The 24,726-nt window shown below is 41.2% G+C and overlaps 1 protein-coding gene across 3 annotated transcripts; it reads right to left on the minus strand.

Annotated features, from left to right (window-relative positions):
• Positions 1 to 770: 770 nt before the first annotated feature.
• SERTM1 (serine rich and transmembrane domain containing 1) lies at positions 771 to 23,196 on the minus strand. 3 transcript variants are annotated; one of them, XR_009049033.1, is made up of 4 exons: positions 22,974 to 23,196; positions 21,113 to 21,176; positions 1,847 to 3,646; positions 771 to 952 (listed from the first exon to the last, which is right to left on the minus strand). XR_009049033.1 is itself a non-coding variant. In XM_057707638.1 (3 exons), exon 3 carries the CDS (start codon positions 3,466 to 3,468, stop codon positions 3,139 to 3,141), a length of 330 nt encoding a protein of 109 aa, XP_057563621.1. In that variant the 5' UTR covers positions 3,469 to 3,646; positions 21,113 to 21,176; positions 22,974 to 23,196; the 3' UTR covers positions 771 to 3,138. The 3 variants fall into 3 exon arrangements, 2 of the variants coding, with proteins under 2 accessions (XP_057563621.1, XP_057563622.1); XM_057707638.1 differs by having other exon boundaries at positions 771 to 3,646; XM_057707639.1 differs by lacking the exon at positions 21,113 to 21,176 and having other exon boundaries at positions 771 to 3,646.
• Between the last annotated feature and the right edge of the window lie 1,530 nt (positions 23,197 to 24,726).

Here is a 24,726-nt window from a genome sequence, read left to right on the forward strand (position 1 = left end):
GGAGAACGTTTCCCTTTCATTCGCTGTTCATTCATGTGCTGCTGTTTTCCTTTGGATTGTGGGGATAGTCTAGTTAGGATACCGTGTGAAACATTTTCTCTCATTTGACAAATCTCACCGGTGACCCCCCAGCCCTCTAACCTTGTCTGTTATAGGCACATGATCTTGTGAAAGAGGTGCTGTGGGGAAGAAAGGCTGTGCCTTTCCTCACGTCCCTCTTCCACGGAGCCCAATGTGATAGCAGCAGCTTTCCACCTTTCCACCGAGGAGCCTGGCCTGCGGTTCCGCCCCCGCCCCCCCCAGTGGGCGGGGCTGTGAGCCGTGTGCAGGGGGAGGGGACACTTTGCTGGGAGAAGCAGCAGTTACTTTGGCAGCGATCCAGGGGTAAGACCTCCCATCCCTCCACAAATGGGCTTGAGCAATATATGCAACCCTTTCTCTACCACAGTGTGTCCCACTGACCACGAGCATCACTCAGGGTCCTTGCTAAAAATACCAGTACCCTGGTTGCACACCTGAGGTCTGGACTGTGGCCCCAGAACCTGAATATTTCCTAGCCATCCAGGTGATTCTTCTGACCGGGGAAGTGTGGGACTCACTGCCCCAGAGGAAGGGGACCCTTCAGAGGTGGGAGGAGGCTGACATTTGGGCCACTCATTAGTGACCCTGCTTCAGAGAGGACGTGAGAAAAAGCCTCCTTAGGAGAGAAGCTTGCAGACCACCTCACTGAGAACAGACAATAAGAGAAGAGCCAGGCTTTCAGTGGGCTTGATTACTTTATTTATAAACCAGCCTTCCAACCTTTCCGAACTTCTTAACACAGATTCATCTCAAGTTGTACAATCTGTTATCCTGACAAGTTACGTCTTTCACTGTTGCTCCCAGTGACTCTAATTAACCTGGAGAGCTGGAACCATCATGGCAGGGGGAGGGGGAGGGGAAGGGGGGGTGCCTGCAAATTAAAAAAAAAAAATTAATTTTACTTTTAGAAGGCTTTAGATCTCTTCCAGAAGGAAAGAGTATAAAGTTACCCCTTAGAACAGATCATACTAAGATTGTACTGTTGTGTGGCAAATTTGCTCCTTTATTTTTTAAAATCAGTTCATCCAAGTCCTTTCTTCCCTGGTAACCAAAATAGCACAAGATTAATAAAAGAGCAAAAGCGATAATATAGATGCCTCTGTAACCCTGTGCAGCTTTCACAAAACTCTTAATTGGGAGTGTGTGAATATATATATCACATATTCTGAGAATGTGTTGTGTACAGACACACACACACACACACACACACACACACACACACACACACACACACACACAGAATGCTGATAATGGTCTAAAATAGCCGAGTTTTTCTAGTCCGGCATTTGTGCTGCGTAATAACACTCTAACACACTGCCATGCTTTAAATGACAGCAGAGGCAAAATTTTCACTGATTATACATTCTAGGGCAGCAACTCTGTGCAGGTCATGGAGTTTGGGGACATTTTTGATATATATAAACCTTTCGATGTGGTCTGATTTAAGTGAGGCTTATGGATTAAAAAAAAACCCTTCTGATCCTCACTACCGATCTGCATCTCTTTCAGCATTTTAGAATGACAAAGACAGACCCTGGGAAAATGGCAGATATTTTATACCATCCCAGTTCTGGATGGAGATGCCACACAACCAAGCCAAAGGGTGGGTTGAAGGCCCACCACTTAAGATTAATAAATGTTTTGGACAAGAAGGATCCAGTTGTCATGGGCAGACAGCGGCATGTTGATGCAGTGGGCTTCACTGAATGCATTCAGTGCTTACGCCATGGACTGTTTATTTTAAACATTAAATTAAAATCCTTACTGTTAAGAAGCTGCAGTTTGCTTGCTTTGTTAGGTTTTTAGGGGCCGCTTGAATCCCTCCATATTCCACGTCTGTGCTCACACGAGTGGATCATTTCATGGACAAAGCCCGAGTTCAGAGGTGCCCTTGGCTGACCACAGTATGGCAGCCCAGGATCACGAAGTTTCCAGCAGCTACCCAACAAGAGCTTTTACAATTTTAAATATAAACCCACAGCATGGAATCCTAATGTAGAGTATTATGTGAACCAACAACCACTTATTGGAGACATGTAACATTCGTGGAGTATATAATAACATGGATATTAGCAATTGAGTCTTCTACGTTTTGCAACCTAATGTGAGTGAATAGACATCTGGCATCTTGGAGTCTTACTATAATTCTGCACTAAGCTCATAAAGACTGTGAAACTGAATCAAGGAACACACACGACTGCAAGGAGTTACTACTGTACAAAATACAACTAAGTGAGTATTTTCCATATGTGTGATTCTGTTGATGGAAATTACAGATATAAAATAAAAACTTCCTGGTGTCTGTTCTGGTGCTTCTCTTAGTAATAGCAACAGCAATTATCACAAAGAATTCCACCTTGTAGGGGCATTATGACTGTAACATAAGTAGGAAAAAACCCAAGAGGCAGAAATACATTACAAACGGCATCAGAATACATATTTGTCTTGCTATTAAAAGTTAAAGTTTTCCAGAACTTTCCCTCATATGACTCAATTCATCAATAAACGTGATTTAGAAAACATTTAGCATATTTTTGCCTCCGGTTTTAGAGATGTTATACATGAAATCTAAATTGACTCCTTTTTTTTTTTTTAAATTGGTGTTTCCAGTTTATCTTTAAATATGGAAAATATCTTCTACACTGCTCAGACTTCACTTATCCAGTTTCTGCTGGCTCCATTGATTTCACGGTTTTGTAAGAGAAGCGAGTGCACAGCCCTGATCCAGCGTCCTCTGCCAGGCCGCCGCAGGGGAGTTCTGCCTCAGGTGTCCAGCAGGGTGGCCTGATCCACCGAGAAGAAGCCTGCCCCAGATTCATCAAGGAGTCTGGGTGGAATTCTGCACCTTGCATGCATTTCTGTCCGCATGAACTCCTACATTCACAATGAAAAGCACCATGAACAGAAAAAGAAATCAGGGCTGAAGGAGAAGGAAACCAGGTCTACTTGATGGGAAAGAATAAAATGGGTGTTTCTTTCCTGAGGCACCTGCTTCATGCAACACTTCCTGAGGGAAAACTTAAGCAGCTGTAGCATTGAAGGATTCTTCCATTTTCCTCAGGAGGAAAGGTTTGAAATAGTGGACCTTTGCGAGGAAATACTGCAGACTTCCAAGTTGGTGAAAGAACTTCCAGCGTCGCTTGGATACTCCGGGTAGGAGGAACTGGAGGAGATGATATTTTTGAGCCTCTGGAGGGCAATTATTAAAAGCAGAAGCAGGAAGGCTAACAGGCTGAGGAATATGGACACATAGATGTAGACATTTGACAGGTGGCCTGAGGACGGGTCCACCGATGTGGACAGGGATGTGGGAAATAGCTCGAGGAAAGTTCCATTCTCCACACTCCCCGAGAATACAGATGAAGAGTCAGGTTCAGACATCTTCATGGAAGGTCAAAGAATGCACAGTATGTGAAAAGTCAGTTTCACACAGGGGTTAAAAGGGACAGAATCAGCATTCTTTTTGTCATGATAGCATCAGCAAACACTGTGGGCGGTTAAATCAGCACAACAAAATTTCTCAGTTTCCAAGCAAAGGCAGCAGGGTATCAGGTGTCCATGGACACTGCAAAAACAAAGATAGAAAACCCTAAACAACTGAGTGCATTATTCAGAAAAAGTCACATTTGAATCTCATTTCCAGTTTTCACTTCAGCAAGGCTTAATTATAAAATCCACCAGGGAGGGAAAAGAATGAAATAACTTCCCTAGGAACAAGTAATGTTTCTGTCTTTCTATTACAAATGATGATGCAAAAACGCACTTTTATTTGATCTCCACAGTATCCTAGGTGCCAGGTTTCTCCAAGGAACTAAAATAAAATAAAAAGGAAAATACATTTCTAGTGTGTTCCATCTGCTGAGATTTCAACAGATGCTCCAAGTGCGTGCTCTGAGAATAGGACCCCAAAAGTTAGCTCCAAACCTCCTCCTCCAGAAAATGAATTCCTCGCACTGTCCAGCCCACGAGCGTAATTCCAGACCAGTATTTCCTTTTGGTATGCTTTGGAGAATCACTGCACATATAAGTTTGCTTTTCGTAATTTGCTTACTTGTTTATAAAAATATATCTCCTTAAGTTCAGGGGGCTTTTCTACATACTTCTTTTCTTTCAGGTCTACCTCTGTACTTTGGTCTGCATATTTTAGGCACTGAGTAAAAAACCTTTAGATCAATAAAGGTTAGACTTCCTCTGAATGGTATCGATAGAGTACTAGGTTTGCTGTCAGGAGACTTAAGTTTGAGGCCTAAATTCTCCTTTATCGTTGGGAATTTGGGCAAATTGCCTACATTTTCGGTTTTCTCATCTGTAAAATGGTATAGTACCTGCCCCATCCCCTCACTGTGTTACTCAGGGATCAAGATAATAGACAGGAAAGCACTTTGTGAATTGTTAAGACTGGGCCAAAATGAGTTTAATCTGTGTGTGTGCTGTGTGTGCTGTGTGTGGTATCTGTGTGTGGGGGCGTGTGGGGGGAGGGGTGGTGTGTGTGGTGTGTGTGTTTGCGGTATGTGTGGTGTCTGTGTGTGGGGGGGTGTATAGTGTGGGGGGTGCGTGTGTGTGTGTGTGTGTGTGTGAATGGGTGCAGAGAAAGAAATGCTCTTGGCCATGTTCTGCCTCCTTGTGGGGTCCCTGTGAGGAACACTGGAAACAAAGTGGACTGAATCAGGCAGGTAGCCCTGGGACAGAGCGTGATTCTGCAGGCTCCGGGCGTGGGCGTGGGTGCCGTGTGTCTCTGACACCCTCACATCCATGACTGGAGAAGTAACAGCCAGCTTCTGCCTAGTCCGTGTGGGGGCGAGGGAAGCAGCCTGAGGGAGAATGATCCCTCCTGATGGATGACTCTCTTTTCTCAAATCCAGAAAAGATGCTCTTCCTAGCTCTTCATGGCATTAGATCTTTTTGTTGTAAATTTCCCAATTTCCTTGCATCAGATGGAGGGAAACGCTAATGTGAAAACATCCATTCTGCCCTGGTTTTCCCTTTCCCTAAACTCTGCTCTGCATTTTACCTTGAAAGCTTGCCTTTCCTTTCCGTTGCCCAAATCTAATTAAGTGGCTGATTCCTTGAGGGGCTGACAGTGGCCGCTGTGGCTGTGGCTGAGCGGTACTAATGATCCCTAGGAAGGAGGGGACCCTCCTGAGAGGGCTGTCCTGTCGGCAGTCACGCAGGCTAATGATCTTAGTGACTCTTCAGAGGAGGCCATGGGCAGTCTTAGTATTTCCTAAAATAATTTGACTCCTACTCGTCATTACACTTTGCCTGATGATTTTAATTCCATTAGGCAGCTACAGTCCTTAAATCCTGAGAGAGAGACAGAGAGAGGGAGAGAGGGAGAATCACAGTTGGACTGCAAACATGTTACACTGATCTGGCAATACCTTGCCTTTATACAGCATGTAAATGCTCCTAGCCACTCATCTTTAGGGAAAATAGCAGCATCTCAGAGACAGCATGATGTATAGGAAAGAAAACTAGGAAAGAATCCCAGGGGCTGAATCAAAAGAAATCTTCAGGATGTTTTGGTAAGACCTCCCAAGTCTAGCTGAGGAAACTGAGAACAAGGAAGCTGATTGAATTGACAAAAGAAATGTATCTAATTAAAAGATAAGCCAGGAATTTCAGCTCTGCCCATCCTCACCCTTTACACCACCCGGTCTCAATTTTCCTATCATTTCGTAGTAATGATTTTACATCCTCTTTTTCTGGAATGGGCAAGAAGGTAGGGGCTGTGCGTTTTGTGTTGTTCCTCACACAAACTAGTTTGTAAGGGAGGTAGAGCAGGAATTATTATTCCCATTTTGCAGATGAGGAAACTGATCAGCAAAGAAATTGTGATTTACTTAGGGTTCACAGCTGGTCAGTGACAGAGCACTGACAAGAACCCAGGCCTGAACAGTGTTGTTAGTTTCCTCAACTATGGTGGGAAAAGAAAATGATGAGATTCGGGTAATTAGTTCCTACCTACCGCTTACTTTGAATAAGCTCACAGTTCAGTCTTGATATTTCAGTTTTCCCATTTTTCCTACCTCTCCACAAGGCCCTAAGTTAGAATGTGATATGGTGTCTGAAGTCATACTTCAAAAATGATAAAAGACCATCCAAGTAAAGGACCAGTAGACAGTTCTTTCTCAATGTCTAGAAAGACTAGAGGAACTTCCAGGTCTCTGCTAGTCCAATAATTCTGACATGTGCAGGTCATAGATTCAGCTGGAACTGGCTGATTTTTCCAAAACCACCTTTGCTACCCAGGACCGTATCATTTTCTGGAGTCAAGGTTTGGAGGTACAGAGTGTTCAATGGCAGAGCTCATAACTAGGCCACCAGACCACTTGCTAAAACGAAGGTATCTCTTCACAGTGTAAATATTCCGAGAGTACTTTTCACATCTTGAAGATCACCTTCTTATAGACAAAAGCCCACTGTGAGCCTCACATGTCTATGGAATAGTTTATAGCAAATGAGGCTAAGATTTGGGGAAAGCATCTTATCTTCCAAGAGGCCTTGGAAGATGGTAGCTATAAACAGATGAAATCTCGTGTCCTTATTTGACGTTTCACAGTTAAGTATCTTCTCTAAATATCCTCCCCCCAATATTTTAGATTTAATATTACTTCCAGAATACTTCTTACTTAAAATGACAGGTATACAAATTTCATTTCACTCTTCTACTCTGAAACAATAGAGTGTATGCACTGTTAGAAATCATTTTAATTTGATGACATTAGTTCTCATTTTCTTATACACGTTTTAAAAATTGATAAATCTTTTTCCTCTCTGGTGAAAGCTTTGACAGTCTATGTATAATGCTGAGCATGATCCAAATTGTATGTGTTTAAGCACTAGGACTGTGTGAATGAAGCCGAAGGTGGTACTGTGGAAACAAAATCAAACAAGTGTATTTCAAGATGCTGCTTTTGGGGCTCTTTCTCCCAAATAGATTAGGTTCAAAGGAAAGAAGAAAGCAGCTTCATCTTAAATGCATAGCCTTGACCTATCTCGGGGCAGCGACAGCAGACTCTCATTTCAGGTGGCACCTAAAGCCACGTGGGGATTATGATGCTTTTTTTCTGAGTCATTCTCAGAAAGTGATTTTTGAGAAAGGAAAATGAGACAGTGAGATCACAATATTATAAATGAAGATCTGTGGAGATGTTTCAGTTCATGATTAGCTAGCTTTCCCTCTGTCTCTTGGAATAAAGAGCTGTGCTGGGGAGAAATCCACAAAAGCAGTCGCCCCTTGCAGTGAGGAAGAACGGACGTAATCTCACTGTGAGCCCAGTGGGGTGGGGAGATGGAGGGACCACACAGGTAAGGCAGACCTGGGGCGGCGGTCTCTGCTTCCATGTCACCCAGCGCCCTGCCACTCTGACTCCTCTGAAAGAACAGAAGCTTTTCTTCCTGTGGGGTGATCATGAGGACTGTAAAGTTCTGGAGGAACAAAGCATGCTCTCTGGTGTGTACCTTCCTGCTTGGTAAAAGGAAGAAGAGCTGACAGGCCCTCATCTCTGAGTTCTCTCACCTAAGCATTGACAGACCCCTGGCGGCCAGCCTGTGGGCAGAGCCTCTGCCAGGGCCTTGACGTCTACAAAACTCAGCCTACAGTCAACCTCAAATCTGGCATAGCAATCTCTGAGTTTCTGATCTTTATTGAAATACATTTCTATGTGAATAACAACTATTTGAAAGGTTTTTTGGTTGTTGTTGTGGAAAATGGGACAAGCTGCTTTGTTCCCTTGCAGACATTATTTAAAGAGTGCCCTAGCTGTTATGATGTCAAATCAACATTTCATCCTTCTTAAGCCCTGCTGTGTCATTCTCCAAAAGGTAGTCCTCCCAAGCCATTAGCAATGATTTGATGAAGTATTAACATGACATGGTAAAGGCTTTTTCTGGTCTATGAATGTAAAATTTAATAGTATAATGTAATGAATAGTTTCAGATGATACATTGGATCTCTTTCTCTATAGCACACAGAAACTACCTTTTCCAGAATCTAGAAGGGAACATATCCCATCTGAGAACAGCTGTTTTTAGTTCTACTTAGAAAACAGCATGTTTTATACAAGACCTTGAGCTTTCCTTTACAATTTGCATGAGTACCTATTCTCTTCACGCTTTCTCTTTGCCTACTGGCCATTTAGGTCGTGCTAGGTGAGAGAAGGTTGGTGCTGACAGTACGTACTGGCCCCCACGCTTCTCTAAATGTAAATCTTCACTTGCAGTCAATGGCAAACACTGACCCCTGGGCTTGCAATAACAAAAATAAAGTTTATTATCTACTACTAACCTTATTCAGAGCTGATTAAGCCCATCCATATATTTGCCTGTTTGAGAACTGCTCCTACTTAATCAATACGATGCTTTGCGAGAAGAATTTTGTATGAAAATGAGTAGACTCATTATGATTCCCTATATCAGTGCAATAAAAAAACAAAACCAAGTAAAGGAAAAAAAAAAAAAAAACAACTGAGTCTATCTACTATCCAATATGGAGTTAGAGGACCATCTCATGAAAAGAAATGTGGAGAGATGAAGATTCTGGGTAATGCCCTGGAATTCATGGTCTGGACTGGATAATGGCAGCCAAAAAATTAATATTAACAGTCCTCTTTATCTATGGTTCAAAAGAATGATTAGGAAATGTAATCAGAACTTTTTCATAGTACTTTGGTAAAAATTAAAGAAATGTCAGAGTAACAGCTTGGTATCTGTGATTTATTTTAAAAGTCAATCTCTAGGGTAGGTCATTAGGTGGCTCTGGATTCAGTCCAATCTCTTATTATCTCTCTTTACGACGGTGATGACTTTTATAACTCTGGATTAGCCTCGGGCTCAGTAAAATATTTCCTCAACAAAATAAATTATATTCAGAATACTTTTATGTTAGACTAATTATTTTGTCTTAATTCTTTAAAAATCAGTTATCCACATAAGGTATAATTCACAGACTGTTCAGAATATACCTTTCTTGATATGCAAAACAGTGTAGATTGAGTAAAGCTAAAAAAAAAAAACACACAAGAAAATATTTCAGAAGGGAATAAGAATGTAACTGTTTTGACCATCTATCCTTATATAGCCTCAAAAGTAATTATATTGATAGATATGAGTTCCCTTGCATTTATGTAGCAGTATTTTCCTGGGGAAATCAAAATATTATTCTTAATAAATTTTTGGTGTATTTATATTTCATGTGAAGATTTTATGTCAAAATCATTGCCTTAGTAAGAATAATTATTTTAAAATGATACACCCTTAGAAAAAGAGAGTTTAAGTGGATAATTTTCTGGATAAAAAGGTCAAATATCAACCCAGTTCTAGGCATAGTATTTTCATGATTCTTTTATGATGTTTAGAAAAGACCAAGGAGGGCTCTGTCCTGCACTTTGGGGAGACTGGACTCATCTTGGTTAGCACAATTAATCTAAATCAAAATGAGAAAAGTGGCAACTTGAAAGTTGATGGAAGCATGAACTGATTAAGAAGTAGCAGAAAAATGAAAGTAATTTTTAGGGAGCAGGAGAAAAGGCCATGGGCTAAACACTTTATTTAAAGAACAAAACAAACAGCCAGAGAAATAATGACTTGAAGATCATAGTCAAGGTTGAAATGAATCAGCGTGAAGAAAGATGGTTAAGTAGAAAGATCGACCTTTCAAGATGTTACAGCATTTTTAATGAGGATTTTGGGGTTCAATTCTCTCCCTCCACTCAGCTCTGATCATTTCCAATATATTAGAAGAGTAGTAAGAAAAAATACTTTTCTTTCTTGGAACAGCTAGAATTGGTTAAATTATAGCATTAGTATACACAGAAGCTGGCTTATTTTTAATTATAATAGACACTTTTTGAAAATTCTCATTCAACCATGCTCTGGTTGGAGAATGGTCTTTCCTCCTTTTCCATTGTCTTTCATTCTGTCTCCACAGTTAAAATAATTTGTATCAAATATAGTTTTTGTCCAGTCAGGAAATGCTCTTAACAATCTCCTTATAGAGTATGATATTCAGAAAGATTTTGTTCTTGTAAACTTAATTTTGCGATTGTCATAAATCTGTTTTTTAAACCTTTATAGGTAGACCACAAGGTATACCAAGTCTACTCTCTCAGGCTCCAAGGGCCTTTGGGTGCCTCTAAAGCTGCTCTAATGAAACGGGGAAGAGCTTGAAAATGTGGGTTTTCTATAAGCATTTGATGAAGTTCACTGTAAATTTAAGCAGATTCCTCAGAAGTGGGCAGCCATGGGCCACTGGTGCCATGCAGTATAATAAGAAAATAAGTGAGCTTGTTGCACTCCTGACAAATGCCACTCCTTCTTTTCCTGTTTCTTCTGTCACCTTCCTCTTTAAATACATACTCCTCCGTTTGTGGCTAACTGTCACCACTGATCCCTCTTTCTCTCCATTCCTTACTCCATTTTCCTCCGACTCCCATTGGCATCCAGGCTAATGGGTTCAGTAAAAACCTTTCTGTTTGTATATGTTTCTGTAAATGTCTATTGTTGTTTTGTGTACGTTATCTTATAAATTTCCATTTGTCTTGTAAATTTTCAACTTATAAGAATGGATCTATAGTAAATGTTTCATTCACTCCATAACTTAAACCCCAAACTCAATTTCCACTTAAAATATCTTTTGATAACTGAGGTATATGGAAGAGAGGAATATAAATTATCTAATGTATCCACTTCTCTAATTTTGCACTTAAGAATATGCCAAAAGCTAATAACCACTCTCTATCTATAAAATCACATGTACAGGTACAATTTGGAAAAATAAAAATGATGACATAGGTTTTCTGAAAAGAACTTCGGTATTAGCAAATTAATTAAACAGACCTATTTACATCTCTCTTTTGACAACTATAGTCGTGTATTTGTTTAAACTAAGATGCTTTATAGCCTATTCCTTAGAAATGGATTGGAATGTGACAAGTATGTATAAGTGTTTTAAGTCTTGCATTTCCCAGCAGGGACTCAAGCTCATGGAGTCATCTACATGATAATATTTTTTTTTTCATGATGACATTTTTAACCAAGGCATAGCATTTACTTGAATTAATGAACCATCTTCCCTCATAATACAACTACAAATAGAACCTTAGTTGATTACATAGTGTGTACATTGCCCATCCCTTCTGGATATTAGCCCAGTGCTTAGCATAATTCATACATATGAATTTTGCTAAGTAAGTTCTCTCATTCTTCCAGTCCTCCATGGCTGGCAGTCAAAGTATAATGATGCTTTCCACAGTGAAATGGGTATTTAAAAAGAATAATACTTAGTAATTGGCAGCTTAGGCAGGCGAAGTTTTGGCTACATCCAGTTTTGGCCATATTACATTATTTAGTAGTCAGCTGAATAATCAGGGAAGAAAAAGTAGGATGCAGATTTTAAGATTTATCCTCTAATGGAATGAAAGAGTCTTGGAGCAATTAAAAGAAAAAACAGCTTTGTTATAAAGGACATTATAATGACAACCAGGGAAATTTGGACATAGACTGTACACTGGACAACTTCATTATATCATTATTAAATTTCCTAAGGGTGATATAGGAGAATATTCTTGTTATTAGGAAGTACACATTCAAAGTGTGTAACTATAAAGTGTCACAGTATCAGCAACTAACCCTCAAATGGTTCAGCCAGTAAGTACACACATATACATACAGAAAGAAAAGATAAAGCACATGTGTTAAAATATTAACAGCTGTTTTGTCCACTTAAAGGATATATAGGTGTCCATTGTTATTATTCCTGCAACTTTTCAGTAGGATTAGAGTTTTTCAACATACAAGTTGGGGAAAAAATGATTTATCCCCAAGGATATTAAGAAAATATACTTAGTATAATATGCAGTAAGTCAGCCAAAATGTTAGAAGCGTCTAAAGAAATACAGTGATTAAGCCAATTCTTCAGTGAGCACTGGAGAAGTTCAAATACTTGCTGCTACCGTCATGCCCTCTAATCCACAGGTACAGGAGGTAAAGCATCAGAGAATGAGTTAGAGGAGGTTTAATACACCCAGGAAACTGGATGCATGGTGGTGGGAGATGCTGCCTGAAGACCAGGAATGGTGACTGGACAGCCAGCTTTGCTCATGACTTCATTCTGCCACCATCCACTGGTTTGAATCTCAGTCTGGGTCTCCAGGATCATGGGATCCAGTTATGTTCATCTTACATCATCAGTCATCTTCAGAGGCAGCCAGGACATCTTTCCTGCACTTTAAATACCCAGTCAAAGGGAGGGGCTCTGGAGGCATCCTAAGTCAAGAGAGAGTAGTTTTCTTTCTTTTTTAAAAAACTGAGAAATAATTGACACATAATGTTGTATTATTAGTTTGGGGTGTACAACATAATATTGATTTGATATTTGCATATTGCAAAATGATCACCACAGTAAGTCAACATCTGCCACCATCCATAGTTACATTTTTTTTTCTTGTGATGAGGACTTTTAAGAACTACTCTCTTAGCAACTTCAAATATAAAATGCAGTATTATTAACTACAATCATCTTACTGTATGTTTTATCTCCATGATTTATTTATTTTATAACTGGAAATTTGTACCTTTTGACCACCTTCACCCGTTTCACACACACCCTGCCCCCACCAATCTGTTCTATCTATGAGCTTGTTTCTTGTTTCTTTAGATTCCGCATGTAAGTGAGATTGTGTGGTATTTGTCTTTCTTGCTTTGACTTATTTCACTTAGTACAATGCCCTCAAGGTCCGAGAGACAGTCATTTTCTATTGAGGACTAACACGCAGGTGGACTCTGGGTAAGCTCACTGAGGACCGCCCCCCCCCCGCCCCAAATCCCCCCTAGTAGCCAATGAGGTCCAGGTTCCACACAGGGCATGCAGGCAACAACAGCAGCAAATAAACTCAGCACAAATGGGAGACTTTATTTAGGCAGCAAGTGTTAAACAGTCTTCAGACACCAAGTTAGCAGATTAAAGAACTCCCACTCCTTACAACTCTTAAACTAGCAACCACCTCTCTGATTGCTCTGGTTTGGGTGAGTCCTCTAGTGTGGCAAGAGGCTAAACCCAACCACATGAACTCTCCTAGAGTCCAGGATCCAGCATCTTTTGAAACAGGGACCAAAAAACAATTTTAAGAATGAATCTAGTAGTGGCAAAATGCAGCTGCAAATGAAAAAAATATGGAGCACTGATATTTAACAGTGCTTTTCACCAGTCATCAGCGTTCATGTGACTGAGGCTCTAGGTAGGTTCCCTAAATTGATGAGTACCAGATGAGTCAGATTTTAGGCAGAGGTTACATAAAACACCAACCCGATAAGGAGATAAATATGGCTCTGAAATTACTCTTCTACCAGGATTTCCAGGTTCACCAGGGAAGGCAGAAGACAGAAAAGAGGACATTGTGTCCTTCATCAGGAAAGCATGTTCCCATGTGGGACTTCCCACGGTCCTGCTAATCCTTTCTGTGAACAAAGAAGCAGAGCTTGTCTTAATATTCTCTCATGCATCCTCTCTCTCTCTCTCTCTCTCTCAGGCAGCACAATGAACTCAAAAGTCTGGCTAACAAAGAGAATGTCTACATGTTCCTTGTAACATGGAACAAAATGATATGGCAGGCTATCAAGTGTGGGAGGAAATCAAGTCCCCAGCAGCCTGTTGTCATCTGAGATAACAACTCAGGACCAGAATTTGTCAAAGATAAATAACGCAATAAAGAAGTGTAGGTTCAAATTCTCCCAGAATGTATTTCAACTTAAAAATGCAAGGAGGTCAAACTGAAAAATAATGAGTAATTATTTGTAGAAAACAAAACTGCCACACTGACAACCTATATAAAAGTTATACATTCTTTTAAAAAATATAAGTAAATATGGTTTTACTCATGGAAATCATGAGTATCTTTTACACAAGATTTATCAGACTTTGGCAGTGTTGAGCTCTTCACCTTACCCTTTAAAGTTGTGTGCCCTGTGTTTTTTATCCAATTGTAGGAATACCCTTGGTCAGAAACACACGTTCACACATCACTCACTGCTCTTACATCTACGTTCTCTTTTATTTCAGTGATGTGCACTGGGGTGTAAGGGGCACATCATGCCAGAAGAGTGGTAGGAAGTAGAGGGTAGGGGATGGTGGGAGCATCCCCCAATCATTGTGAAATGGAAAGAGGTCTTTGGAACGTGACAGGCAGGGGAAGGTGGACCCGGGGTGCTTGTGGAGGAGAAAAAATGTCCAGACAAACTAGTTTGGAAAAACAACAACAAAATGAATGACAGCAGCCAGTATGTATTCAGTAAAACCATATACTAGTTGTGTGTGTGTGTGCGCACGCGCGCGCACGCGCGCGCGCGTGTGTGTGTGTGTGTGTGTGTGTGTGTGTGTACATGGTGCAGGTGCATTTTCTTTCATCTTCACAGCTCTTTACTGTAGTTACTATTATCCCTCACCTGTGTTTACCGGATGAGAAAATTAAGGCTCAGAGAATTTGAAAGCTTGCCCAAGGTCACCCAGCCACTTAGAGGCAGGACTGGAATTCAAATCTATATCCCTGTGGATCCAAAGTTTATGTTCATTACCTTTCTTCTCTCTAGGGAGGTTGAAGGTAAAAGCACAATAAATTACAGACCTGTGGTCCTTGGTGTTCATGTTTCTGCCATTCTTCCCTCTGTCCAGGTATGTTGTAGGGCTGCATGTTTCCATCCCCTGTAAATTCAGGGTGGGCCACATGGCTTGTTTTTACCAATAAAATTTGGGTGAAAGTGACATCTGTCACTTCTGGGTAGAAAATGTAAGACTCCATGTGAGATTTGCCACATCCCTTTCCTCTACTGCAATAACTGTGTGAGTCGGGGCAGCTTCTGTCAGTCTGGGTTCCTGGGTGACCACAGTAAGTGCCTTCACCCCTCGCTGGCTGTGTGAACATTTAGTGTGACAAATAAATAGACTTCTGTTGTTTTAAGCCACTGAGATTACCACCTTATTTTTTACTGTTGCATAATCTACATTCTACTGACTGACACAAGATCTCATTATACTATGACAACAGAGGTTACAATGCATATTCAAGAAATTGACTTCAAAGAAGCCAAATTCTGAATAACAGAGGGCTGCATGAGTTGTTATGTATTATATTAAAACTCTCTTTTGGCACCAGTGAGAAAGAAGGTTGTAAAGAATGTTTTTGGTTAGCTTTAATTTCGTACAAGAGTGAGATTTAAAGGAACAAAAGTTAGTTACTGGTATAGCCATAAACATTCCCTGACAAGCTGGAGCATGATGAGATACTACTGTATAAGGACAGTCCTCAACAGCTGTCACTTAAACACAAACAAATGGTTTCAAGAGGGAATAAGGGAGAGACAATACAGACATTAAGACTAACTCATGACCCCTCATGGAAAAGACAACTCATTATACAAATAATGGGACAGTGGTAATGCCTTTGGTTAAGAAAAACTATATTCCTTGATGCATTCAGTTATTCATTCATCACCTTCTTGTTAATAATGTAATATGTACAAGAAGGCGATAAAATATTACCATTATGTGCATGAGTATAACGCACGTATTTTTAAAGTGACCATCTTGAGTAAAAAAATCTAACAAACCTTTCTTATATTATCTATCTTATATCTCCCTTTTTCTATGGCCACATGCTACTTTTCCAGTCTCATTTTTCTCATTGCCTGTAAGAATGGTGTTCCAGGCATATCAAACTGCTTTAGATTTCCCAAAGTTTTTTTTAAAACATCCTTATGTTTAATTCTTATATTTGCACGTCTTCTCCCTAACTCCACCACGAATCCAATTTTCTTATTCTTTAAGACTCTATGCAGACCTTCCCTCCTCTGTCTCAAGTAGTAAATCGCTCAAAATATCAATCCCTGTGTACTTTCTCTATGCAAATTTCTGTTCCTTCCTCTGCAGTCTCATGATAATTTCTGGGTCTTTCTACACTAGCATTTCTCACATTTTATTATATTTATTATACTTGTTAACCTGTTGGTCTGCTTTGATAGACTGTATACTCTTAGAATAGAGGACACATCTTTCTATCTATGAATCAGCACAGTTTCTGGTAGAGAGACGCTCAATAAGTATTTGTTGGATGGTTGCAGGAATGAAAGGATAAAGAAATGAAGAAACTTGAAGCTTCTTGGAGAGGTAGTCCCTATTTGTTCTATTTTTGGATGTACAATAATATTTATTGGATGAATGAATAAATGAACAAATGATCTTGTATTATATCATATTGATCAGTCAAAGGGTAATTATTCAATAGTAAAGATAAATGATGAACACCCCCTAAATTTATAAATATTTTAGTGATGGCAATAAAATTGATAGTTCCAGGCTCCAGAGCAAACTCTGACCATACTTTTATCAAGAGATTGTGTCTCTCAACAATACTCAACAAAGATTTTATTGTCAAGCGTCCACCAGAATAACTGAGGAAAGGATAGAGGAATCTGCTGTTAATACAGAAATACATTATCGTGAACATAGCTGAGTGGTTGGAACGAATGTATTCTGAAGAGCACAATAAAAATCAAAATGGAGTTTACCATTGTGAGTCAGTGAAGATGTGACTAGACGTGGAAACAGGATGCATTGTTTTTTATTTAGTGTTAGGTTAAACTCTATGATAATCCCATTCTTTGAAAATTACCAAGTATCTTACAATCATAACCCTTGTCCCTGTGCCCATCTGTGGAGATTAAAAGGGTTGAGGACAATATGCTGATCATTGTAGGGAAGGGTATTATAATTCACTGTATTCAGGAACATCATGTGCTATGGTGCTGTTAGTCACTCTATCTCAAGGATAAACACACCCTCCCCTCAAAAAGACCCCTCAATTTCAACAAAAAATCAGCACAGAAAGAGAAGTTGTTTACATTTTTATAAATTTCTCAATTTAAACAAAGCCCCACATTAGAGACCAAAGCTACTCAAAGTAGCCACTTGGATCCCTCAGGAATATGTGGGTTATGAGTCCTTGTAAGAAGAAGAACTTGTAAAGCACTGCTTCCTTCATCAAGAAGGTCTTACTACCAAAAAAGTCATCTAAACTAAAAACTGTGCTTAGTGCCTCATTTGGTTTATATTCCGACTCAGGTTCCATCTCTCATGGTGAATGAGTAATTAACAATTCAGGGGCTGGCACTGGTGCGTGAACCGTACTTAGAGTAGCACTTCATCTAGATCATAGCCGTGGTGATGTGAGTGGTGACTCCTCAGCAGTATTGTGCTAGGAAACTGATCTAGACCTCAGCTTCTTAGAAAAATAATACAAGGAATGAAAACACATGAGCACAAAAGAAGCAAATATTTTCTCATTCATTGTGGAACTAACTTAAAACACTTTTTATGTATCTCATTCCTTCTCTCCTATGGTCACTCTCAATATTAACTTTCCTCTATGAAAAAACAAATCAAACGATTCCAAAACAAAAGCCAAACAAGCAACAACAACCACAACATTAAAGGAAAACGTTTTTCATAGAATCAAGAAGCTGTAACTCCTTAAAAATCAAGAAACTGAGGTCTTCAAAAGTTAAGTAAAATTTGAAGGACACTGTTTATACTCCTTAAGAAAAAGTTTGGCAGAAGGAGACAGCTGGCGACAGAAACCACAAACTGGGAGCCCAGGACTCCTTTTCCAACTCTAAATCCATCTATTCTCAGCTGAGCTAGGAGGCCAATAAGAGGAAATCAGATGAAAAACAAGTTAATCAGTTTCTCTGGTTATGCAGAGGTTAATTTATCATATCAATCCAAATATGTGCCAAGCAGGATTGACTGGATAAATATAAGAGCAAAACTGATAGGGATGATAAAGTGATAAGAAGACAGAATTAAGGATTTTGGAAACTAATTCAGCTGAACCAGGCCAACTTTGTTGACAAGAAGTCCTTGAAGGTCTGAGAAGCAGCAATCAATATTCCACTGTCAATCTTAAAGGCATAGTGCCCATAGTCTAGCACTTGACTTGTGAAAATCAAGGTCAAAAAACTCAGGCAGGACTTTCTCATGAGGAGTTGTTAGAATAATCAGTTGGTTGCCAAGGCATGTGAGGGGCACAAAGGAACTGGTACCGGTAAATATTTTATTTTTTGACCTGAATTCCATTTACATGAGTGCGTTCAACTTGAACACATACCTCATAAATTATGTACTTATGACTTGTGTATTTTCTCTCTAAATGTTAAACAGCAATAAACATTGTTTTCTTAAGTGCAAAAAATATGTTGGGCATATAGAAGACACTCTGGGTCACAGTGGGGAATATCTACTACTTGTTGGATGAGTTCTTGACTGCTTTTTTTACCCAAAATATATGGCATTATAGGCTAATAATATAAATAATAAATTCTGATAATTTACCCTATGGGAAAAAAAATCATACAAATTTAAGATGAGCATGCGCAAAGATGTACTCTGTAGGTAAACACTGGAGCTACCAAAATAGCCATGAGTCAAGGATTAGTTAAATAAATGATGGAAGAGTCATACAAATGGAGGATTCTGGTGTCATCAAAAGGATTATATGTTCTAACATGGAAAGATGTATGGCAGAGTCAGAAAGCAAGCTTCAGACTCATGCATAGTATGATTCCGTTTTTGTGAAAAAAAAAATACTAATAGCACGGCTACTGCTATTATACATGCGTCCACAATTTTAGAGGCATGCAAAAACCAAACCAAACCAGACTAAACTAAACTAAAGGAAATAAGAGGTTATGCACCAAGTTGCTAACATATGATTTGTTAGCGGGTGATATTATGGGTATGATCATATTCTCTTTTGTGTATGTTTGTATTTGAATGTTGGTATAAAGAATATGAATTGAATTTTAATCAGAAAAACAATATGGGTATCTTCATTAAGAAACAGAAATAAAATTTAATTATAGCTTATACAGTGAAAATATAACTGATTTTTAAGCCCAGAACTTTTTCTCTTTCTTCTTTTTTGTAATGTATAAACTTAACACAAGCCTTTGAAATGGTTCACACGTACATTTTATTTCAAAGTTTAAGACTCTCAGGCTGAGGCCAGTAAGTCAACCTGCCCAATAAGACTTGACTGTACTTTCTGTTACAGTTGCATTTTACAGCATGTTCTGAATGTTCTATTTAAGAAATGAGAAGAGTAAATCCCTCTACTATAATCCTGGTCATAGGAAAATTGAAAGCAAGTAAGAACCAAACCAGCTTAATTGGCAACAGTTGATAGACTGCCAGGCACTTCTGATCAGTTCTAGACTACTGTGGCAAGTGAATCAGGAAAGGTGCTATCTTGGCTACCCCGGGGGAGGGAATCTATATGTTAAATGTCCCTTGAATGAATGACTTTAGTATTTTAATTATGGTTTAACTCATCTTCCTGTCTTTCTGAGTTTAAAACAGGTTCTTATAGCCACCTATGCACCTATGCTTTTGTCTCCTATCAAAAATTGTATTCAGGTCTGTTACCTTCTTAAGTTACCCTTTTTAACAACTATCACAGGCTAACAATTTCCAGACCTGTTCACTGTTGCCTGTTAACAGTATCCACATCAACGTTCCAGCCCAGAATACAAATCGTAAATCTGGACCGGCTGATCTCCTATCTTAATACAACTTAATAAATGATCATTTAAAAGTTAGGAACTCAGCAAATATTAATGACAGTCTATCCTGTTCCTGACATGAATTCAGAGGTTTGAAATATTGATACTGTGTTGGCTAGATTGTGCCATTTCATGTTTAGAGACACTGTTAAATTGTATATGGCTCCTTGACTACTCAGAATCTCCATTTTTTTGTGGTTGTTGTTGCCAAAACTTAGTGTAGACTAAATAATGACTATTTCCTGGTAATGTGAGCGTGAGCATGGATTCTATTCATTAGGAACTCTTGAAGGAGGCGTTCCGTGTCATGAGACTGAGCATCTCAGAGACATCTACCACAGAGACATCTGCCACAAATCAGAACAGGAGGTGACGAGGCCCTAGAATGTGGCTTGGTAGCCTGCTACCCTGGCCCTGAAAAGGCCAGTGAATGCACCGATTGACTCCCCAGTTCTGCTTCAAAGGCTGGTCCACATGTGGCTATCATGGACTACTGCATCTAAGCCTCTGGCTTGATTTCTCTAGGTACATCTGTTAGCTAAAAGGAATCCTGCCAACTCAGGCACTTAATTTGAGCTTCCTCTCTGTTGGGTTCCCTGATTCCATTAACTAACTTAGAGGCTTTATTATTTTTTTAGTTGTCATTATGTACAATAATGAAATAGTCTATAAAAGTTGTCTGTGATGCTTTGTATTAATGTAGTAATATAATAACACATGTTCCATATATATCTATTTGAAGAAAATGGCATTCTTCTGCCACACTACTTTTTTGGCTTCTAGTTTCATTTTACAAATGTTTACTGAGTGGCTCATGGGTGCCAGGAGCCAGGCAAGTGGCACCTACACAGTGCCTGATGTTAAAGGCTTTTCATAATTTTCCAGGTTCTTAAATTACTATTTAAAAAACCCAAAAGAGCAAAACACAAAAATTCAGCCATAATTTTACTTTTTGCTTTTCCCTAATAACTAAGTAAATCTTAAAAATATTTAAATATAAATTCTACAAACTTTTTTTTAAAGAAAAAAAAATGATATTAAAATACAAGCACAGGGAGAAGAGTAAGCCCAAAGAGGGAATATTATCAAATGGGCTGAGACTGGATCTAGAGTAGAGGCCAGATCAGAGAATTTTGCCTGTGATGGGTTAATCTATCATTCTTAGAAAAAATGTATGACTCCAAGTTTAGTTAATGATTAGTGTGATTAATCATTCTCACCAATCAGCTCTGTCATCCTTCATCTGCCCTCATTAAAAAAGAAAAATAAAAAGAAAACTCAGGAAGCCTACAAATAAACCCTCTGATAAATCTGATGTCGCACACCAGCACACCATTATTTATCTCTTTACATCGTAGACATTCAGTAAAATCTGTTGAATTGAACTAACCAACAGCAGGGAGAACAGAATGGATCTTACCTTATGTGAGGCTTCTTTAATGAGAACCGTGAACGTGTGTGGTGAGCTCTTCAAAGCACTTTGCCTTATGTAGAGGAATCAAAATAGTAAATAATAAGCCTCAAAAACAAAGACAAGAATGGAATACCCCACCCATTTTCTGGAACTCACTATTCCCAGAATACTTCGGGGATTGGCAAATGGTTCCCTATCCCCACAATGCCCAGCATTTGAAGGTGACTGGGACATGCTCTGTGGGGATGGTGTCAATGTAAGACAGTCTCACTAACACACACTTCAAAAGGCCAATTACTTACCAATCAACTACGGACTGATTATAAAGGGTGTAAGTGTGGGGGTGACAGTGGGGGCAAAATGCCTTTATACTTAGCAAAATAAAGCATTTTAGTCACAAAATATATTTAAGCATGTCTAGGAGCTAGATAACAAGCTAAAACACGGAGGCTAATTAAATATTACTTTTTTTTTTAAGGAGGATGCACTGAGCTGCAAGACTGCATTAGGTGGTAAACCTTTGAAGAAGAGTATCACTTATCTTGCCTCTTTTGCTCTTGATAGGCAATTGTCTGACAATGACTGTGAAAAATCTAAAGTGACAAGCAGCTGAGAAGAAAGATCTTGGGGTATGGTGCCTTGGGTTGGCCCGGGACTGCCAGGGACATAATCGCTGCCTATTTCCCGCCCTTTGCACCTGTAGTCTGGACTGAACCAAATGCAGTGGCTTTGAGACCCCGTGCAGCCATCGGATCCCATTATCCTCCGCAAAGCACCACCCAAGTACTTAATGCCTTAGCAGAGAATTTTCCCAACGAAATTTAACGGGCGAAGTGAAGGACAATAACAAACGGACCCTGTCTCTGGAGTCTGACACTGGTCCAAACCCGGGACCAACGGGGCCCCAGGCGTCTGGAGGTGGAAAGCGAGCAGGTGCAGCCCGCTGACCTGATCTGGTACTTAATAAGACGTTTCTGTGAATGAAAGGGTCCTTCTGCTCCCCGCCGGGCGGCACATCACACACCTCCCTCCTCAATTAGAACTCAAACCATTTGCCCATGATCCATGCATCTCGGCATGGAAACGCAGGATTCCAGCGCCTCATCAGATCAGGGAAAACGGAAAGCTGGCGGGTGCGTTTTCCTACAACCGTGAACTCGGGAAACCACAGCTGGGGAACACCAGCATGTTCCGCGCCAGGTAGAACTTCCCCGGATTTGGAGCCGCCGGAGACGGGTGAAATGACTCACGCGAGCAAGGTAAGGTACACAGCGGCGGTTAGTGTGCGCGCGGCTAGCCCCAGCAAGGGACGGATGACCCCAAAAATCCAGGTAGGTGCCAAAGGAACACATGCGTGACCGCACACACCACAGAGGCGAGAATAACCAGAATGCACCTAGAGACACGCTCCACAAAGTGCAGAACTATCTGCACTTGCACCGGGGAATCAATCAACCTCTGCAGCGTCAGACGGGAGGGCAGACCTTCCCGGCTCCCTGTGTCCGGAACAGAAGCGGGTCATCCCGGGACCAAGGGCACTGCGTCCTACTGTAGCCCCAAGAAGTCACCTCGAGAAAGGGAGAGCCGGGCAGCGGAGGCTGCTCGCCGGCCGTAAGGATGTGGCCGGCACGAAGGGGACAGATTCCGGGGTGTCCAGAGTAAGGAGCCAAACCGCTGGGAGCCGGGGAGAGTTTGCGAGGAGGCTCAGGAGGGAGCGTTGCCTCCGGGACCCGCGGCCGCCCCAGGCGAGGAGACACGGTGCCCGTGGCAGAGAGCGAGCCCCATCCCAGCGCTCCGCACCGCGCGCGTCTCCGGCGCCCACTCCCCTGAGACCGCTCACGGGCGGCGTCGGGAGCCCCTCACTCACCTGCCGATCGGGACGCGCGGATCTCATCCGCCCGCTCCCGCACTTGGGGAGGGACCCGGCTGCGCCGACCTCCTCGCGGGCGCACGGGTCTCGCGGATCCGCTCCCGCGAAGCCGAAGCTGTCCGCGGGAATGTGGGGCGCACAGGCGGGCGGCGGGCGCAGCCAGAGTCTTCCCTCCGCCCCCAGCCGCACAGCCAATGGCGGCGAGTGGGACCCACTCCCCGCCGCCCCCCGACCGCCGCTCTGGCGGGCGCTTGGTGCTAGGACTCGAGCCCGGCTCGGGAGAGGGAGGAGCTTGCCCGTGTTGGAAAATCCTGGAGGAGGAGGAGGAGGCGTTTGCGCAGGGAGCCCCATCTGGGCAAGGCAGGTGTGGTGCCCTCAACTTTGTGCGTGTTTGTGTATTGAGGGAGGGGACGCAATTTCTTTGGGGACTCGGGGACCTCTCTCTGCAGGCAGAAACATCTACTTTCTCCCAAGTTTCTTCCCCTCATATCTTCTATGAGTCCCGCGCAGCCCGTACTCCAAACCACGAGTCCCAGTGCATCATAGCAATGAGCTGCGTGGAGCCATCGCCCGATCCTATGACGAGCCTCGCCTCAGACATCTCTCCTTTAGCGTTTCTCTTCTTTCTCCTCTGAATTCTTTGCCAGATCATCAGATGAGTTGAATAGGATTGCAGTTGCTCTCACTGCCAGGGAGACAGGCAATCATAAAACTCCCTATTGGGTCACTGGCATAGAGTCATACATCTTAAAAGAACCCTGGAAAGGGATCCTTTAACTGACATGGTTAACTTCTGGTTACCAGTCAGCCCTGTGACCTTCATCTAGTGACTCTGGATTCCCGTTTTTCAACTGGAAGCTGAGAGGCTTGGATTATTTGATGTCTGAGATCTCTTACACTTTGACAGTCAACAATCCAGGTGGCTCTGTGGCCTGCGAAGGGTTGAGCCCTGGGAGGTGTTAGTGTGCCCACCTTTTCCTCCAGTCCCTGCTCAGCCTGCCCTGCTTCATTCACCCCAACATCATGCCTCTGTGGCCAGGAAAGTGAATCATGCAAATCAGTAAAAAAAAAAAAAAACGCTGCTCAAGTCTCAGTGACCATATATAAACTTGCACAAATACTGCCACCTACCAGTGCCCAGCTCCTGGGATCATGGTAGCTATGCCCATGTTCAGTGGTTCTCCAGGGAGAGATGGATGGAGGTGGCTGGCTTAACTCTGGGGACCCCTTGGTAAGTGAGCAGAGGCTCCATCTCTCCCCTTTCCCTCTCCAGGGGAACTGACCGTGTGTGTTAATCTTTTCTATGTGGATCTTTCTGAATAAGATCTAAAATGCAGGATGCTAATGAGCTGCATTGTCCAGAGGGCAATTCTGAGACCTGCTTCTCGCAACACACTTGCAGTTGTATCCTAAACTATACCTGGTCACATGCCACTTTCATGAATTTTATCACATCCATCTGCCACCTGCTCTATTAGGTGCTTGGATTTTTACTTAGACTCATCATAAGCGGTACTATCCATGAAACAATTGCTTTGTTATATACCAATTGTATTTCAATACAAAGTAAGTAATAAATAATCTGTAAGGGTTTTCTCGGTATTTCCCGAACTTGGTTTCTTAGGGCTGCTGTAACAAATTGCCACAAACTATTTCAAAATTGATAGGGAGGCAAAGCTTCCCTTGTCTTTATTTTTAAAGATTTCATGTACAAATAGTCTAAAAAAATGTTAATTGTCAAAGTTGCTTC

This window comes from Hippopotamus amphibius, chromosome 14 (genome assembly GCF_030028045.1).
Source record: "Hippopotamus amphibius kiboko isolate mHipAmp2 chromosome 14, mHipAmp2.hap2, whole genome shotgun sequence".
Lineage (NCBI taxonomy): Eukaryota > Metazoa > Chordata > Mammalia > Artiodactyla > Hippopotamidae > Hippopotamus > Hippopotamus amphibius.